Below are 19,931 nucleotides of genomic sequence, written 5' to 3' on the forward strand. Positions count from 1 at the left end.
GACACAATATGTCCCAACGAGATGAAGCAACAAGATGATGCAATGAGATGACATAACAAGACATACAGCAAGCAGGGAGCAGATGTGGCTCAAGCAATTGGGTGCCTCCCTCCCACACGAGAGGTCCTGGGTTCAGTTCCCAGGTTCCCTCCTAAAAAAAAAGCAGACACAGCACATAACGAACAGACACAGAAAGCAGACAGTGAGCACAAACAATGAGGGGGGAGAAATAATCAAATAAAAAAATCTTTCATAAAAAAAAAAAGGTATGGAAGCATTCACTATCAGATGAATGGATGAATGAAATGTGGAATAACCATACGATGGAATAGTATTCAGCAGTAAAAAGAAGGGATGTGCTGGTAGATGCTCCAATGGGGATGAACCTTGAAAGCAACACGTTAAGCAAAATAAGCCAGACACAAAAGAACAGCTACTGCATGATTTCTCTTATATAAAAATACTTAGAATAAGCAGATTCATAGAGACTGAAAGTAGAAGAGTAGTTACTGGCAGTAGGGGGAGGAGGGAATAGGGAGTTACTGTTTAACTGGTGACTTTGGGGTGATGGAAACTGTTCTGGAAAATAGTGGTGACACTATCACGATACTGTCAATGTACTTAATGTCATGAATTTTATACTCCAGATGGTTAAAATTATTGATATATATTTTACCACAATAAAAAATGTAGAAAAAAAGGCAGGAGACAAGCAGTTTTCTGTTGCTGGGCCATTATCATGTAGACAAAGAAGGGCGTGGTGAGGAAGAGAGTGGTATTTTCAGACCATAATGCCTTTGAATGGGGGGTAATGTATTCTGACCACATGGGGGAAGCCATGGAGAGATTCTGCTTTCAAAACGGAAATAGCTCTAATGTTTGTTCTGAATGTAAAGGAGAATACATATTTACCATAAAAAACAAAATTTTAAGAAGTATAAAGGGTACATAAAGCACCTTTAATTCTACCACCCTGCTGTCCCACTATCAGTATTTTGGGACTCAATGTTCTGCCGATAGGACGCGCAAATATATAAGGAGCAGGTGGGGAAGTTGCCCTCAGTTCTACTCATTCATCCTTCAAACTCCCATGTCCTTTAAAACACATGCTTCCTTGTTGTAGTCATCCACTATCCACTGACCACGCCAGGTCCCTAAAAGATTTTTAGCACCTGATTCTCTGCCTTTTTCTGTACGTCACACCAAGAACGACAGTAGGAGGCATCGATCATCAATGATCATCATCCCGACCTCCTCGCACCGGGGAGTCTGTCTTCCTTGGAGACTCCGACACTTGGCCTCAGTAGTCACCATCCCATCCTGTTGCCAGCATCCCACGCTACCACCCCTTTGCTCCGGTGACAATTCTTCCACTCCTCTGGGTCTCCAATTCAGCGCCTTTTCACTGCTGCCATCCCTTCATCTCCTCATTTCTCGTCTTACCCAGTACGATATCACGGTGGCTCATCGCCAGGCCCTTGCCCCTCTCCCTTCTGTGGCACTCACAAAGCAAAACACCAACTCGCTGCCCACGGCCTGCCAGCATCCGGGCAGCTTAACGTGGCAGGAAACTAGCGCAAACGTGCTCATGACCCCACAGCTCACGCCAGCCCTCGGTGCCTCCCAACAAGCCCACCACCAGGACCAACGGGCGTTGGTCTTTCCTTCTCACATCACTATGCTTCCTCTCTGCTTCTTTCTCCTACTGCTTTAATGACTCCACTTAGGTTTTAAGCTTAGGACTGTCGGCAGGAGGGCGATGGGCTGGTATTTCTGCAAGGCCGGAAGGAGAGACGCTGGGTCACCGACTAGAGTGGCGATCCCCGGAAAGCCGCGCCCCTGAGGCTGCACGAGCTTGGAAGGGCTCGGCCCGGCTGAGGGTGACGGGGAAGGCGCCACGGCTCGGGGGCGGTGGCAGTGAAGCTCGCAGCCAGCGCGCGGACGGCCGGCGCACGGCGCCCCAATGTCGCGTCACCGCCGGCGCCGGCGCGTCTGCGCGCTGTGACGTCACGCGCGCCGGCGCAGCGCCTTCACGCCACTCCCAGCGGCCCCGTCGGGGCTTTGTGACGCCACGGGAGTCCGAGCCGGCTGGCTGCGGGCCACGGAGCGCGGGCCACGGAGCGGAACGCTGCCTTGGGCCGCGCACGCCCTTAGCGGACGGCGGGAGCCGGAGGCCGACGCCGGGCCCCGCTCGCCCGCCCCCCCGACTGCGGCCGCCGGCCCGGGCGCCCGCGCGCCGAGGGGCGGGGCCTCGCCCTCCGCCCGCGGGCCGGGCGCTCTGGGCGGGCGCGGGACACCCGCCCGCGCCGCGCGTGCTGACGCGCTACGTCGCTGCCGCTTCCGCGTCGCCGGCTTCCGGCCGCGCTGCCGCCATTTTGCTCGCGCGGAAGCGCCGCAGCTGGGTGGGAGTCCCGGAGAGGGAGAGTCGCGGCCGCCGCAATGCCGTCGTCGCCGCTGCGGGTGGCGGTGGTGTGCTCGAGTAACCAGAACCGGAGCATGGAGGCGCACAACATCCTCAGGTAGTGGGGGCCTCCGCCCCGGCCCAGCGCCCCGTCGGACGCCGGCCGACCGGCTGTCCCTCCCGGCGCCCGCCCCTGCCCGGCCCGAGCTGGGCGGCGGGCGGCGGCTCCTGTCCCGGCCGCCCCGCGGGTCCGCCGCTGGCCGGCCGGGCGGCGCGGGGCGGCCCAGCCGAAGGAGGCCCGAGGGGCCGCGGCTCGCGACGGCGCGGGGCGGCTTCCTTGCCGCGCTCGTTGGCTCCCGGCGGGGCTGGACGCAGCGAGGAGTCCGGCAGCGCGCGCTGCCCCGCACGTGGGCTCGCACCTGGGGAAGTTAGTGTCCCAGCCGGAATGTTCACGTGTCGCAGAAATCTCAGAAGTTCCCAGTAAACCTGGAAGGCCGGTGGTGTTCGCAGCCATTTTGCATGCATATCTGTTTATCCGAAAGCGAACAGGCCCGTCTGTAAAAATACTTAACGTAAGGCGGTGAATGTCCAAAACGAGGTTGGGGTCTAAGTGACCTCAGTGTCCAACGATTTCTTACACCACATAACCTTAGGATAGAAGGATTCTCTTAAAAAACAAAGGGAAAGACCTACTGTCGTAACCATAGGAAGTTGTGGGTTTGCTGCTATCTACGTTTTCAAGTCTCATACACCCCCTTTCTCCCCACGGCAGCTTTCAATCGGTAATTTCTGGAATACGAGTGAATTTGGTACGGCATTACTAGGTATTTCATTACTTACTCGTCTTTTGTGATCTCTGTATTATATATATTTAATAAAAGTTTAATCCCGTTTGATAAAGTTTCTTCTTTCGAAATCACTTAAAGTGTAAAATTGACCGATTTCGTTTCTGTTACGATGTGCACATCAGCTTCGATAGTAAAACCAAGCTGAAGCTCCTTTCCCTGCATTTGCACATGTGGAAGGGAAAGGGAAAGGGCCAGGCCTTTGTTAGGCAGCTCAGCTTTGACTCTCCTGAATAATTTGAACGTTAGGCCACTTGGGGGAAATTAGAAATCCACCCCGCCCTCCCTTATTTTAATGAATGGGGAAGTTGGTTTATGGAAGTTGTCCCTGATTGTATCTGCCAAGTTTGAATTTCTTTATTGTTGGGTTTTTCTTCCTAATAGCTACCATGCTGTTCACTGTATTTGCTTAATGTTATTTTTTTGGAGAGTGTGGTATGCTTTGAACCTAACGGATCAGTGGGAAGGTTGTTTTTAAACGTGAGTATTATGCTAGAATTACATTGTGATGAGTCCAGTCCCCAAACTGCAGTTGTCTGTAGAGAGGATCATTGATAAGTTGAGGCAAAAGAACACAAGGTTCACATCCCTAGAAAACAAAATTACCCAAATTTGGTTCCCTTAATTGAAACGACAAGTGATCTGGAGATCTCATTCTGCTGATTCTGGCTGGTGATCCCCTGTTTAAGCTCTTCTGCGATGTCTTTACAGCTAAGTAGGAATGGAATCCTTAAAAAAAAATGTTTTTTTTTTTCTTTCAGTGATTCTATTTCACGACTTTGTTAAAATGAAATAGGTTTAGTGGCTATTTTAAAGTCAACTCATGCTAACTTGATACTTCCTGGGACCATCGCTGCAAGCTTGAGTCTTTGTTCAGTTGAAAGCTGCTCTAACAGGCCCAGGGTTGGGTCCCTTGTGGCTTGGGGTATAGAAGAGCTCTTCCAAATAATCTCCAAGAGAACTCTTACATGTACTTCTATGTGCTTTACTGTCTTTCAAGCTTTCTCATAAAAAGTAGACTTAGAGTGAGGCAGAAGGAGGTAGGTTTAGAGCAGGGGTTCCTAACCAGGGGTCCATGGATCCCAGGTGGTCCATGAGCTTGAATGGAAAAACATCAACTTATTATCTTTATTTTTTCGGACCGCTAGCTGAAATCTAGAATGTCCTACACTTATGAATGATTGCAGTAAACAAATTACAGTACTACTCATTTCATCTGACTGGCAGAGGGGTCCGTGGAACAAAAAAGATTAGGAATCCTTGGTTTAGAGTAACATACATCATTGTGAATGAGGACTTACTGTTACTTTACACATCAGTTTTTACTTGTATTTACAGTGTTTTCATGTTGAAATTATTTTAATTTTTAAGGTAATATTTGTGCAAAAATTGTCATTGAAAATACAGAAGAAAAAATAAAGATTATTTGTAGAACACTTTTGAATATTTTTCTATGCATATACACATACACTAATAGGAGATCAAAATACTGTTTGCATTCTGCTCTTTTCACTTAATACTGTGAACATCTTTTTAAATCCATTTTTTTGTTGAATAACGGGGAGTGGTTCAAAGCTAGAGTAAAGAGGACTCCTATGCAGCCATTACTTTTTGTATTTGTTTTTTAGTTTCATGTAATTAGTTAATTTTTCAACCAGTCCCACATTAATAGACTGTTACTTACTTTTCAGTATTAAAGCATCAACGTTCTGGTGCTATATAAATATCTTTACACCTTTTCTGGTTATTTTCTTGGGATAAATTTCTAAAGGTGGGGTTGCTGAGTTAAAAGATTGACATATTTTAAATGTTCATGCATTTTGTCAAACTGCCTTCCAGAAAAGCACCTGTTTACAGAGTTCCCGTTTCTTACAACATGGGCATTACTGTTTTCCTCTTTGTAGGCTGGTGGGGTAAACAAAGAATCTCACCCTTGCTTTACTTTAAAATTGCTATTGAGATTGAGATTTCACATGTGGTCATTTTCACTTTTAAATATTATCTATTCATTTATGTGCTTTGTCCCTTCTGTTTGGGTTATTTACAGGCTTTTAAAAACATCTTTAGGAAACTTACAAGGTAGTGGTTTTCTGTTAGAAGCTGCGAGTGCTTTTAAAAAGTCAAATTTAGGGACTCAGGAAGGCTTTAAAAATGATTATGAAAAGCATAATGAAAAGCATAGACAAATACTCGGGATAAGTGAAAAGCAAGAAAATTCTGAGTGCAGTTTAGCTGCAACTACATAAAGCTATGCAAGAGAAAACTTCTGGAATGAAATATGTATTTCAAAAGGAATATGATTAACTTGAACATGCATAGTTGGTGGTCTATCAAATCATGTAATTTTTTAATTGAAGATTGTATTTTCCTGCCAAACACAGGTGGTAATAAATGTTGGGGTTTTCTAGAACTAGTCATAGTGTTCCCTGGGATGATAATTTTTTCATCTTTTGAAACAAGGTGTTTCAAAGTCCCATCATGGGTGTAGTTTGTATTTGGGGAACTTTGCTTTACATTTCCATAGAGCCTTATGTTCTTTGTCCTCGGTGGCTTATGGTCTCCTCTTGGGGCCAATTAACATGTTTTTTTATTCCTAACTCCAAGATTAACTCTTGTTAATTTTTAGTGTTAAGGAACATACTGAGTTTGGGAAGATATATTTTTAATTTAATTTTAAAATAAGACTTCTCTAAATTGCTGACCTGGACTGTCAGTCTCTTTTCACTCCTTAAATGGGCATGTTGTTTTGAAAACATGAGCGTAGAGGCTGTGGAAGGAGCAGGTGCAGAAACAAGGCAAGGAGTCTCCACACTCCACATGTTAGGTGCTCTCCCAAAACCGTCTGGTTTTATCCTCAAACCTCTTGGGACACCCATACTTGAAGCAGGTGAGAAGATCTGGTCTAGTGAGTGACAACTCCTGGGGACGTGAGTGACAGCATCAAGACTGAAGATGGAAGAGAACATTAGTGAAGAAAAGAGTTGAGTCCCTTTCAGGCCCTAGTGTGTGGTGGGCCTCTCAGGTCTATGTGGTCCTGGTGGGCGCAGCTGGCCCCGGGCCATGCTGTGAGGTAGAGGTAGGTACCTGGCGCTCCTCAGCCATTGGCCCAAGCCTTGGGACTACCAGACTTGTCCACTGTCACACAGCTAGTCCCTTCCACGGGATTTGAATCCAGACGGTTTGAGACGGCAGGCTCCCAGCCATGGTGCAAAGCCATACCCCGTCATGGACCAAGTTAGCAGGAGTGTGCTGTCCTTCAGGGAGGGCAGTTAGATCTGCTTTTGGACCTCTGCTGCTTCAAGATTTTGGTTCTCGGTGACTTGAAGAAAGTAAACTAGACTCTGGTTTTGGGGAAGGTGGAAAGATTTGAAATCATGTCCTTCAGAATGGCTGAGGGCATGCCCACGGGATGCCTCTGGCCTTCATGGGTTTTAAGGGGCGGGGCACGCACTGCTCTTTTCCTTTTGTGTCTTGGGAAGTGGCAGTAGGACGAGGTGGTTAGAGGAAGGTCAGTTTCTGCTTAAATGTGAACTTGAGATGACAGGGTAGGCAAGGGTTGTAATAGCTTCCACTGCTAGAAAGTTTCCCCCTGCATTAAGGATGGTCTTCTCCATCCTTTTACAGGTGAGACCGCAGGTGGAGTCCAGAGCAGGGGTGATTCACGCTCACGTGGGGAGTAGCAGGGTCTAACTTAGAGGGGTAGAATGCAGAGGAGGAGGTTGATGAGTGCAGCGTTCTGGGCCACCTGCCCTGAGATGCCGAGGGCCTGCGCTCTGCTGGTGCTGCTAGAAAGTGGCGGCACCTTTGTGGGGAGAGGCCCCGCAGGAGGACCGTGGACCTGTGGGAAGCCAGTGCTGGGGAAGAGGGCAGGGTGGCTGGTGCCGGCCTTCTGGAGGAGGCGACAGTCGCACTGAGCTCAAGAAGGTGGGGGGTAAGCGTTTCCCCTGCTCTACCCAGACGGCCTTCCCTGGCTAGACCCTGGCGATTTCATTCTTGACCTTGTAGAAACTGAGAATAAAGTAGAAAACATATATTGAAATATGTTTAAGGTGTAAATTTTGCTAGTGACATCTTAATTTTGTTGGAGTGTCAACATTTCTAAAGTGTTTTTTTTTTTTTTTTTTTTTTTTCCACCTTCCCAGTTTTGGTTTTATGCAACAGTGACATTGCAGATGCACCTGAGTGGTGGTGGCCTGTCAGTGGCTGATGTACCTACTGCAAATGTGAAGGCCCCACACAGGGAGCAGTCGGACGTGTGGTCAGCTGGGCTTTTCCTTTCGGGAAGGTGACTTTGGAATTTCAATTTTAACCAAAATAATTTTTTAAAAAGAGATTGCCCTACAGAAAATTAGAAAATAGAAAAAAATACTTTATCATGGGAAATGTTAAATTCTGGAAAATGGAGTTGTTTCAGTTATTTCAATGGCAAAAGGTAAAATAACGTAAAAATTATTGTAAGAAAATGTCCACAGAGCAGCACACGTGTTAGATTATTGATATTTGTAGAGACATTCATGAAGACATGAGTATTTGGCTAGAAGATTGGTTTAACAAATAATAGTTGGCCTTTCAGGTAAAGCCCTTCCATTGTCAGGAACGTTTTAAAAGCGGTCAGCCTTCTTGTGCGAGACAAGTTGTCAGCATGAGATGGGTCTGTTAGGTCACTTGCCTCGGCTTAGAATAAACAGTCTTTCTGTTGCAAGTTAACCTTTTTGCCACTTGAGAACATTTTGTTGGGAGAAATGTAAATTACGGTTCACTTTTAAATGTGCTTGATTAAAAGTAACATTTCAAAAAGAGTAAGGAAAAAAACAAAAATAGAGTTTGTAGTATTTAATCTTGTGTTTACTTTTTTTTTTTTTTTTTCGTTTTGAAATTTTACTTTTGAGAGTGGTTGGTAATAGTAGATGGTAGTAAACATTTGAAATAGGTTTGGTTCCCATATGCATAAGTAAACGAGGGCCAGGGAGGTCACTGTTGAAGATGGACGTGAAGCCTGCAGTCCCGTGCCTGGAAGCAGATTTATCGGTTTAGAATTGAGGCTGCCCTGCTGTGGTCCAGGTGATGAGTGCCAAGCAGCCTTGGTCGGGTCTAGGTGGGAGAGAGCTGGCGGGTGGCAAGCACCCTTGGGTGGGGAGGCAGCAGGTTTTACAGGCAACTTACCTTAGGTAAGGCTCCTTAGGTCGGACTCCGCACAAGCCTTTCAGAGACAAAGAAACAGACGAGAAGCCTGTGAGAGGTCAGCCAGGTTGTCTGCGATTGTTCTTAGGGAGGTACACAGGTTGAAATGGAGAATGTGCCTTTGACCACCTGAAGACCAAGTCTCAAACCACCGTGGCAAGAGAGGAGTAAATGGAGACCTGGTGCCAGGTGATTTCGTCTGGTTAAGCCTGTGGGCAGTGACATGGGGAAGGCCCCCTCCACTGGTACTCCAGCCCGGGGGCTCACCAGGACTCCGCCCACCCAGGCCTTTTTTGGGTTCATGCCCAGAGCATTGGCGTTCTCAGAGCTCCAGGTGACAGGGTGTGTCCCAGTGTTGGGAACCACTGACCTGCCTGTCCTGCCTTGACCCTGTAGGTATGGTCTCTTGTAGACCCAACTTACCCACTATTTGGTTTCAGGTGATTTCAGTTTTAAAGCAGAGCTGCTGCTGCAAAAAAAAAGATCTCTCACCTTACAGGTTGTGAAAAAGAACTCGTCTAAGCTCCGAAGACACCTCGAAAAGAGTAGCTCCAGTACGTGTTGAGCAGCAGCGCTCGTGCTTCCGGCGCTGGCGCTGGCGTGGTGGGTGGCGAGGCGACGCTGGGCGATTCGTGGCAAACATCCGGGTGCTTACCTCGCCGTGCAGCCTCGTTCCCGTGCCCCCAGCATGCGCTCTGAGCCCTGGGCACCACTGGCTTCCTCTCCTTTCTCGTCCTCTGCTCTGACCTTGTTTTCTTAAGAGTGGCTTCCTGCTGTTGCCACGTGCCCTGTCTTGACGGTTTGTCGTTCTTTGTAGCTCATATTCCAGTGTGAAGGACTTGTTTTCTCCCTGGTCTGATTTAGCCCAGAGCTCAGCACCTGGCACAGTGCCTGGTCCTGGTGGGTGCTGGGCAGGACCTCTCCCTGGGAAGAGGGCTGGGGCTTAGGCTTGGCCAGAGGCAGAGGCCAGGAACAGCTAGTGCTGCTTTGCCGGGCCCTGTGTAGCCCCGCCCTGGATGCAGGTGGAACGGTCGCAGACTGGCCAGGGTCCTGGGGTGCTTGCTCATGAGAGAGCGCAGCGGGCACCTCACTGTGGGTCCCCCTTTCTCCATCACCCTTTGCCACAATTGAGACCCCAAGGTGCCAGCACCGACAGCAGGTGGGCCTGCAGACCGGGGTGGGGCTTCGGTCCGGTTTCTGTCTTCACGGCTCTGGGGTCGAGCTGTGGGTTCACTAGCTGCCACACTTTTCTGTCCAACGATTAACAACAACTAAAACCAGTGGGGTCTTGGCGTGCATGGGCTGCAGTAGCAGAAGCTTTTGCCTCAGCCCCATTTCATTGACATGCTAAAATGTGTGTGTCCCCTGGAGGTCACGTGCAGAGACAGGCGGGGACCCACGGATTTGTCGTCTTCTCTGCACAGAAGTGCGCAGGGCGTGGGTCTGCTCCCTCAGAGCCTGGGGGTGGCAGCGCCTCTGGGGGCCACAGCAGGAGGGCAGGTGGCCTGAGAAGGCCATTGGCACAAGAGCACCAGGGCAGACATGAGCTTTGTGGAGGGCTTATAGTTTGGGGGCTTCCATCTGCCAGGCGGCCGATGGAGGCCGGGGGAGGCGGCACAGGCCGTGGTCAGCGAGGGCAGCCCCCACACGTCCAGCGAGCTTGCTTAGTGCACAAGTGACCCCAGGGTGAGGAGGGGGGCTTCCGTCCACGTGTTCCAGAAACACCCTCCTCTGGAGGGCAGTGCCTCCCGGGGCGCCAGGGCCTCTGTCCCTGTTTCTGGACTGGGATGGGCAGGTGAGGCGCAGGGTGCTGCCCTTCCTCACACAGTGTCCTGGAGCCCCGTTGCCGTTGTGTATCAAAACCAGCAAGTCGGGGCCCGCACCGCTGCCTGACAGCCTGATCCTGCCAGGCAGACGGACAGAGGGCAGGCCTTGTTGGCTCCTTGGGGCTCACAGCCATTGCTCCTGCGCTGGCTTGGCTACTTCGCATATGCTCTCCCCAGAAGCGGGGCTCTCTGCCGACTCCTCCCTCCCCTTCTTGGTGGGGCTGGGTGAGCCCTGCTCTTGTCGCAGGCACAAGCGAGGGTGGCACGGCCCGCACGCACCCCTCTGGAGGCAGGTGTGTCGAGGGCACTGCGGCCCGGCCGCGGGGTTGGTGGTGTGCTTGCTTTCTAGCCCTGCTCTGGCTGGAGTCGGCGTTATGGCTGCGCGTGGGCGTTGTTCTGGTCTCCCTGGGTCTGTGTGGGCCTGGCCCATTAGCAGGCAGTCTCTGCCGCCGTACCCCGCGGAGCCCTGACCTAGTCCTGGGGTGTGACGTGCTGGAGGCTTCCCACCCAGGGATGTGACAGGCGCGGGGCCTCTGGAGCACCTGGAGGTGGGGTATTTGACATAAGCAACACGGCAGAAGCCAAGCTGCGCGATCCGGCAGGGCTTTTTTAAACGCCGACCCTGTCCCTCTGCTTGCACTCTGTCTGCCTGTGCCTGAGGGTGGCCCGTGAGATGTAGTGTCTGCTCTTTGCTTTCTTCACTCTTAAATTTTGGAGATTGTTCCATGCAGCATCTGCAGTGCCCCTCCCTCTTGTTCTCAGAGGGTCCTGTTGGAGGGGTGGGCTTGTAGGTTGGTTCTAGTCTTCTCTAAGTGCTACAGTAGAGCTGCAGTAAATGTTCTCATGTGACCATTTTGCAGATTCTCTTTCTAGAACATTTTGGGGCTGGAGGTGGTGGGAGGTTTTCACTTGCGAGCGTAGCAGCCACACTGCCCTCAGCGGTGTCCGTGAGAGGTCTCTGCCCACGGCCTTATGGGCTGGCCGCTCCACGGCCACTAGCCCAGCACCTGCTCTGCGCCCCGGCCCAGCTCTCAGTGCTGTCAACACCTCTGGGTGCCTGGTGCGTGGTGGGAGGGGGCCGTCCACACGTCTGTGTGCTGGAGGCCCTTTCAGGTGCCTTGTGTTCGGGCTGACCGTCTTCCTTGGGGTGATTAGTCCATTTACCTTCTTAGGCCCTCTTTCATGTATGACCTTTTGGATCAGGCGATTCTCTGCTGGACCCCCAGACCGGGAGAGCCAAGGCAGACGTGGCTCCAGGTGGCCGTGTGCTCTGGGGCCGGGCCGGCTGATAGAGAGGAGCCCTGCAGGGGGAAGAAGCTGCCGTGAAAAAGAACGCCTGAGGCAGACCCTTTGCTTACCACCTACGCCAGCTATTTCGGGACTGGTCCTTACCCACGGGAAGAGGAGACAAGCTCCCGGCAAGGCCGAGGGCTGCAGCCAGTGGGTCCTTCAGGTCGAGGATGTTTGTGAGTTACAAAATAAAGCTCACATAAGAGGTCCAGTTTATTGACACTCATTTAGCCTTTAAAACTTTGCTTTTATTGATTACTTGTTCTAAAGAACACCAGTTTCCAGACCAAACTAAAGTTTTTGCGGATGACCTGTTGCAGTAAGCTTGAAAGTCTGGTTAAAGTGATGATGAGAGTCTTTTGACCTTAAAACTTCATAGAGAGAATCTTTTTTTTCTAATACGTGTTTACGCTTTGAAGTATTTTTATGATGGCTCTTAGGAGACTCATTTCCTGTGCGTTCCACCTATGCCTAGGCTGTCAGCCAACATGTTTTCCCCAGTTTGTCAGGAAACCTGTGTGGTTGATGCCGTGGGGGTACAGGACAGCAGAGCACAGCTGCTCGCCTCAGTGCTCCCGGGAGCCTGGGCAGCCATCCGTGGTGCTCTGGGTACCAGGCACCCTGAGGAACAGACCATCGCCCAGGCTCGAAAACAGGAGAAAGAAGAGGGGCCAGCCTTGGGGGCCCGAGCAGCTGTCAGAGTTGTGGAGGACTCAAGGTCAGAGGGCGGGAATCCAGAGAGCCCCAGGGCCAGGGCGCACCGACCACAGCCTGTGCTCCAGGAGGCGTGCTGGTGCCAAAAACACCTGTGGTGCCCCTAAACCAGTGCACACCGTTTGTCCTTTGCCTGTTTTGTACACTTTGTTTTGGGGGCTTTGTCATACTAACTCAGCTGCGGCTCTCCCTTTTGTGTCTTTCAGCAAACGAGGCTTCAGCGTCCGGTCCTTCGGAACAGGGACCCACGTGAAGCTGCCCGGGCCGGCGCCAGACAGGCCCAACGTTTACGATTTCAGAACCACTTACGACCAGATGTACCACGACCTTCTTAGAAAAGACAAAGAACTGTATCCCTGCTGGCCGCCCTGAAGTGCCGTGCGGCGGCCTCTGCGGTGTGATCTGGTATAGGCCTTGCCCCGGCCGGTAGAGGAGGAAGGCGCAGCTGCCAGCTTTGCGGGTCGCCGAGTCATGGTGCAGGCAAAGCGGATGCACGGCTCCTTTTTTTTTTTCTGAGAGAGTTACATAAGCCTCAAAACTAAGCTTCTATTTTCCTGGTGCTCATTGGACAGTTCAAGGGTCAGATCTGTTCGAGGCATCACAGGGGAAACTACATGGTCAAGTCTAAGGGTCTCACGTTGTAAAACAAGCTTAGAGGAGGGAGAGAAAAACCACAAAGTCCCACTTGCTTTGCACACTGCCAGGTTGTCTGGTTTCCTCTGCAGGGTTGGGTGGCGGGGTGGCGGGCCATGAGGGCGACGTGCGCGTGGATCCACGCGGGGCCGGCGGGGTGTGGCTGCCCACACGGCTCAGGTCACGTGTTAGAGGGGTTAGAGGGCCGGGCTCACCGAGGTGGAGCTTGGCAGCAGCAAATGATGCGAGAGAACTTTACTCCATCTCAGGAAGAGAGAAAACAGACTGGATCTGCTGCTGCTTAAGGCTTGAGAAAAGAAAAGGTATTTTAAGTGGGTTTTTATGACTGTGGCCCCAGGTTGCATCGGGCCTTGGCTGGGTGTCTCCTCCTCCGTGGTCCTTACCGTTGATCTCGCCCTCCAGGCCTCTGTTAACGGCACACGATGCTGGTTCCCGATCTGGGCCCAAACGTGTGGCGGATAGTTCTCAGTGAAGGGATGTGAACACGAGTCCAGATCTTTTTGTCTTTCACACTGACATACTTGGTATTTTTAATAAACCAAAGTTGTTTTCTGTGCATACGTAGCTTAATTAGGTGGCCAGGAGCAGCCCCAAAGGCACCCTTGCTGACGTTGGCACTGGACCCTGGTGAGGATGGCCTCCCTCGAGCTCCCCCCTCCCCCCAGCTTGGTCCAGGCCTTGTGGGTGGGGCAGGGCCACGGGGCTCTTCTGGCCTGGCCCTAAGCGGGGAATCTAGGACGGGAGTTGAGGTGGCTTGAGGGCGAAAGGGGCAGGTGGCAGAGCTGCAGCTTCCCTGGGAGCTGTAGTGTCAGCTCAAGAGGTTTGAAAGGTGCAGGCTCTGCGTGCCCCAGCTTTCTCAGAAGCCCGGAGCCTGCACTGCAGAAATCTTCCAAATGGGCCCGAGGACCTGACCATGGGGCTGTGTCCTTGTCTACGCTCCTGAACCTGGCTGCGCGTTGCCACAGGCCCATGCTCTACCTCCCATACTCACGGAAAAGCTGTCTCTGAATCTTCCTGTTGTTGCTTTGTTTCAATCTTCAATCTCCACAGAAGCATGGCTGCAGGGCCACTTTCTGCAACTCTGCTGGGGTTGAGTGGTCCCCTCACCTCTGGGGAAGTTTGGTGTCAGCGCCAGGTTTCCCTGCTCACAGTGAACTCCAGGTGTGTCGTTAGCTTATCTTGAGGCCTTCATCTCTTTTTAAAGATTGCTCTTCACTTAGCACTGTTTTTTGTGTGTTCAATTTTTCCGTTTTACTTTTTTCCAGAGATTAGTTTTTCTTGAGTCTTCAAGGACTCGGCTCTTCACCTGGGCCTCAGCGGGGCTGTGGGGCAGCCCTGCAGGTCTGGGTCAGGCGGGTCCCCCTGGCTGCCCCAGGTCAGCTCTTCCCCCACTTGCTGTGGTGTGACGCCCCACGTGCTTTCCACACAGCTTGGGAAGGACATGTGGTATTGGAGACACTCAACTGTGGTGTCCCTGTCAGCTGTGGCCCCTGCTGTGCGCGAATGACGAGCTTCTCGTTCACACAGTGGGCACGGTTCAGCGAGCAGGCCGCATGTGGCCGAGGCCCTTCCTGGCACAACTCTTCCTGACCATTTTGTCATCTGGGAAGCCAGCACCCCAGCACTCTTCACACTTAAACTCTTGGACTCTTGGTGAGAGGTGAAAACGTGAATAGGACACATGTTCCCCCCGTCAGTTCCATGTAGCCGGGCCCCCTCGTGGACGGCCTGGCTGCCCTCAGTTTCTGGAAGAGGACGGCGCTGGTGCTTCCCAGGGTTCAGCGTCTCTGTAGGGTGATGTCGCATAGGTAGGTGGTGCCCCTTAAGGAAAGAGCCCAGGAAGAGCGCATGTGGGCGGGCAGCTCAGTGCTTGCCCCTGCTTGGGGGCTGTGGGAAGGTGGAGTTGGCGACCGTGTGCGCCTCTCAGAGCCCTCTGTGAACGGTCACTCAGGTGGAGGCAGGGCAGGGGCAAAGCTGCGCAGCCTGCGGCCAGCAGAGGAAGGGACGCCTACAGGGTTGGGGCACCAGTCTGCAGAGCCTGCAGGGAACGACAGAGGGACAGGCAGGGGCAGGTGGCACTGGGGCTGAGGTGCGGTCACCAGTCTCCACACCAGCCTCGGTGAAGGGGCAGCTGGTCAGCAGGACACCTGGGTGGCATGGGGAAAGTTTCTGATGGCTGGCCTGTGAGCTAAAAATCCAGTTTTGTAACATTCAAGAATCTGGTTTTGAAAAATTGACCATTATAATTTTAATCCTTGGAAAAGCAGTGGGCCAAGCATTAAACACAAGAGTAGGAAAATGTTTAGGTTTTCAAGGGAGTGAATGACATGCCTACATCGGAAACTGCAACCCAATTCGGCAAGACCTGCAGGTGAGGCGGGTGGAGTGTGAGCCAGCTCTGCCCCCTGCTCGCTGTGAGCCGGGCTTCCTCACCCGCATCGCGGGGCCTTGAACCCAGCACAGCATTCCTGAGAAATAAAAGTGCTAGAGCATGTGGGGTGCTGTGTGCAGGACCAGGTTACTAGGCTCTCATATTTTGGCCATTGGTCCTGTAAGTATAAAAGTATCAAAATACTTTGAAAAAATAAAAAACCTTGTTTCTTAAATCTTTGGTTCTAAATAGATTAAAGCTAAAACGGGTTGGCTAACAGTTTTACGTTACCGTTACTGAGGAATTCACGCACAGTACAGTCCGCACCAAGGTGACCTTCAGTGCACGCGTAGGGCTTGGGCTTGTGCTGTCCAGTTTTACCACTGCCTCGCCACCGCTAGAGGGGACGCCAGCTGTCAGTGGTCACGCCCTGCCCTGCCCCCCCACCGGCGGTGTCTGGGAACCGGCCTGCGCACACGTTAAACGGAGTCCTGGGCCTAGGATTCGTGGTTCTTCGTGACTGGCGTCGGGCTCGTCCGTGCTCTCGCAGTGGCCGCGTTCGTGGGAATGTCAGCGTGGTGGTGTTTTCTTCCTCCTTTGCCTTTGGTTCATGTTGGGCACAGAATGGCTCTGCCCTTCGTGGGTTTTAGCATCCACTTAGTGGTTCATGTGGCCGAGACTTCTGCACTTCTCTTTTTCACTCCAGAGGCAGTTTCTGCAGTTGAGCTTTCTTCCAGGGTCATTTTTGATTGGGATCGTCCTGCGGTTGAGGAATCCCAAGATTATTTGGAGTGCTTAGGTGAGAATATACTACTTTTGTTTCTACTGTAAGGGACCGTTAGTCCTACCAAATAAGAGGTAGGTTGCTAGCATAGGAAAGGAAGGCCCAGCAGCAACCCCTCCTGCGTCGGGGGAAGGAGGTGGGTCTCTTCTGAAAGCGGGAGGGACCTAGGGGCCAGCTCAGCCCCCGCCCCATTGCACATCACTGGCCTGGGGACACTCGACCCTGTTGGGCCCTCGACCTTCATTGGAGACAAATGTCACGGACTCTGAGTCTTGCCTTTGGTGCTGATTGGAGCTGAGCAGGCGAGCTGGTATTTCGGATTCTTCTGTAATTTAATTTCTTTTGCGGGTCTTTTGTAGTACTTTTGGGTTTAGATTTTTGTTTACTCCTTGACTCATTTCCGTCTTTGGAATTCATCATCTTGTAGGGCATGGGTTAATTTACACGTACACACATCTTCGCTGTGGTTTTCTTGATTGGGGGTGGGAGGGGGCAGCGACAGCGGCCATGCCTTGGGGGGCGTGGGTGTTGGGCCTTTTCTGAACCTTCTCCGGTGCCAGTGGACTTCCTCGCAGGGCGCGCTTCACGTCTCGCTGAGCTCGTCTGGAGCTGAGCTCCCGCCCTGTGCTGCGCTCAGTGGACGCAGGTGCAGCTGGGGGTCTGATCCCTGCTGCCTCCTGGTGCTCCATGGCGCTCGCCTCTCCAGCCTTGCCCCGGCTCTGCATCAGAGCCTCATCGCCGTGGTCCAGCGGCATCCTCCCTCTCGAACGTTGTGTGGGACGAGCTGTGGCGGCCGCCTTTGGCCTGTCCTGATGCCCCTGGGCTGCAGCTGTGGCTTCTTTTTTTTTTTTTCTTTTAAGATTTATTTATTTTTTTAATTTCTCTCCCCCCCCCCCCCCCGGTTGTCTGTTCTCTGGTCCATTTGTTGTGTGTTCTTTTGTCTACTTCTGTTGTCAGCGGCACAGGAATCTGTTTCATCTTGTGTCAGCTCTCTGTGTGTGCGGCGCCATTCCTGGGCAGGCTGCACTTTCTTTCGTGCTGGGTGGCTCTCCTTACGGGCACACTCCTTGCACGTGGGGCTCCCCTACACGGGCAACACCGCTTCATGGCATGGCACTCCTTGCGCACATCAGCACTGCGCATGGGCCAGCTCCACACGGGTCAGGGAGACCCGGGGTTTGAACCGCGGACCTCCCATGTGGTAGACGGACGCCCTAACCACTGGGCCAAGTCTGCTTCCCGAGCTGTGGCTTCTAAATACTTTCTGAAAATGGAGTTGGTCCTAAACTAGACACTGGTTTCCAAGAAACTGCTTTTAAGTACACTTCTGGAAACAACTCTTGTTTAAATGTACAGTGTGGTCTTAAGCTGTTTCAGATGGGACCAGATGATAAGTACGTCTAGGAGAGGCTTGACTACCCACTGACCAGCAGGGCCATCTGGCTGGGCAGGCGGCAGGGTGCGGGGTCACCCAAGGGTGCCAGATGCCAGCCCAGGGCTGGGAGCTGGAGACTGGCCCGGAGGCGCAGGAGTTGGGTCAACTGCGGTCCACTCAGGAAGCAGAAGGTGAAGCTGGCCATTGCACTTTCCTGAAGGGGGGTGGCGACGGTTCCTTCTGGGCATCTGGGAGTCCTTCAGGCCGCCCGAGACACCCTCCTGCAGTGCTCCTGCACGCAGCCCGGGTGGCTGCCTGGACATGGCGTCTTGCTCTGGGTTTTGCAAAGGCCATGCTGCTCACCAAAATGAGTTTGTATCTGCCGACCTGGGATCCGCAGGTGGTCCTCCCGGCGTGGCTCAAGGCTCCTCTTGGGTGTAAACTGCACGGTGCTCAGTGCTGGCTGCCTCTCTTGCTCCAGAGTGCAGAGGGCGTGGTGGCTCGCGGCGTGCAGCACGGCTGTCTGATGGCACGTACGCTGTGAGTCCTTGTGCTTTAACTTCCCTCAGCTTCAGTTTCTTTTTTTTCTTTTTTTTAAGATTTATATTTATTTATTTCTCTTCCTTTCCCCACCCCCCCAGTTGTCTGCTCTCTGTGTGTTCTTCTGTGACTGCTTCTCTCCTTATCAGAAGGCACGGGAATCTGTGTCTCCTTTTGTTGCGTCATCTTGCTGGGTCAGCTCTCCGTGTGTGCGGCGCCATTCCTGGGCAGACTGCGCTTTCTCTCACACTGGGCGGCTCTCCTTAACGGGACGCACTCCTTGCGTGTGGGGCTCCCCTACGCGGGGGACACCCCTGCGTGGCAGGGCACTCCTTGCGCGCATCAGCACTGCGCATGGGCCAGCTCCACACGGGTCAAGGAGGCCCGGGGTTTGAACTGCGGACCTCCCGTGTGGTAGACGGACGCCCTAACCCCTGGGCCACGCCCGCTTCCCAGCTTTTGTTTCTATTGCAGTAGCTGGCAGACGTCTGTGGCTCTTCTTGCGAGGCACATGGGGGGCTCAAGGTTGGCCCAGTGGATGGGCCCCCTTGGGACTTTGCCCCTATTCTAGAGGTTTCCCTCAGGCCGGATGTGGCAGGAGTTCTCTGTCCTCTGTGGAGCAAGGGGTGGTCCCTGCACCGCCGACCGCCACATCCCAGGGGAGAGGACGTGGCCGTCCTGCGGGAGGCGGGCTCCCGTCGGGAGCAGAGCTCGCTGATGTCCGTCACGCCGGAAGCCCTGTGCACAGTTATGGAAAATGCAGGTGTCAGTGCTTCCAGGCTCTGAAGCAAGGTACCGTGGACGGGCCGTGCTCTGAGCCAGACCGAGACCTGTCCGCTCACAGGGCACCTTGGATATGGGGAGGGGGCGCGACGCTGACGTCGCAAGTGGCGGCCCGTGTGCCCGAGTCAGGCTCCGCTTGCCCGCTGGGAAGTGTGGTGCTGGGCAGTCAGCCGGCCCTTCCCTCCAGGCAGACAGCCCCTTGGCTGTTCCTTCCTGGCCATCAGGGCACCTGGCAATTATTTCACCCATGCCCCCCATGTACACTCAGTGGCAGTGCCTCTGGGCTGTGCCCGCTTCTGGCCTGGGGAGTGAGGGGTCTTGAGAGGGCTTGGGCTAGTGCAGTGGAGGGGACAGGCACCCGGACAGAGAGGCCAGGGAGCAGCCAGGGCACACGTCCGCTGGGCGGGCTCAGGTGGGCGTGGAGCCTTCCTGGGAGGTGTGGCTACTTGGGGAGGGGCTGGGAGGACTTGGCCCCTGGGAAGTGGGACCAGGGACGTGTCTGCAGCCAGAGGAGGTTTGTGACTCAGAAGTGGAGGTGGCCGGTGCGGGGGCTCAGCAGTGGGCGGTGGGCTTGGGGGACCCAACCAGGTGGCGGGAGAGCAAAGGGACAGGCGTCCGTCTGTGGACACAGCTCAGCCCTTCATCGGTCGCGCCTCAGCCATGCGGCCTGGTCACAGCCCCCCTGCGTGCAGTTCGGTGGTGTCTCCCGTGACCTGCCCGGCTCCGGCGACCTCTGCTATGGGGCCTGGGGCGTCCACTTCCAGCCGCGCTGCCGCCCGGCAGGACTCCTCCCTGCCAGTGTTCGCTGCCTTTCCCCGCCGCTGTGGGACTGACCGTCCCGGGCTGGCGGTGCGTGGGTGGCTGCAGGCTCCCCTCAGCCAGCTGCCCGGGAACGGGGCCTCACTGCCGGGTTTGACTTGTAGGATGTTGTCCCAGCTCTGCAGGCCGGGCCGGAAGTCCGGAAGTCAGGCTGTCGGCAGGGAAGATCCCTCCTCGCCTGTCCAGCTTCTGGTGTCCATCAGCCTCTGTCACCTCCAGCGGTAGCACTTTGTCTCTGCTGACATCGTCCCACAGTTGTGTGTCCAAACTGCCTCTTTCGAAGGACGCCGGTTGCGCTGCGTCAGAGCCATCCTTGTGCGGTCTGGCTTCATCTCAAGTCCCGGGGTG

General features: G+C 53.3%; 1 protein-coding gene and 1 long non-coding RNA gene across 2 annotated transcripts in view; one reads left to right on the forward strand and one right to left on the reverse strand.

The window, feature by feature from the left end:
* The first annotated feature begins 2,342 nt into the window (after window positions 1-2,342).
* Window positions 2,343-19,931, forward strand: part of SSU72 (SSU72 homolog, RNA polymerase II CTD phosphatase) — a 30,007-nt gene continuing 12,418 nt past the window's right edge. Inside the window, exons 1-2 of the mRNA XM_004483346.5 lie at window positions 2,343-2,519; window positions 12,464-12,607. Of these exons, the coding sequence (XP_004483403.1) occupies window positions 2,440-2,519; window positions 12,464-12,607 (224 nt within the window). The 5' untranslated portion in view covers window positions 2,343-2,439. The remainder of the gene's footprint in view (window positions 2,520-12,463; window positions 12,608-19,931) is intronic.
* LOC139439714 (uncharacterized) lies at window positions 8,134-9,367 on the reverse strand. Its single transcript, XR_011649789.1, has 3 exons — window positions 8,920-9,367; window positions 8,410-8,446; window positions 8,134-8,256 (listed from the first exon to the last, which is right to left on the reverse strand). It is a non-coding gene; the product is annotated as an uncharacterized lncRNA (long non-coding RNA).

Source organism: Dasypus novemcinctus, chromosome 9, assembly GCF_030445035.2.
Source record: "Dasypus novemcinctus isolate mDasNov1 chromosome 9, mDasNov1.1.hap2, whole genome shotgun sequence".
Taxonomy (NCBI): Eukaryota; Metazoa; Chordata; class Mammalia; order Cingulata; family Dasypodidae; genus Dasypus; species Dasypus novemcinctus.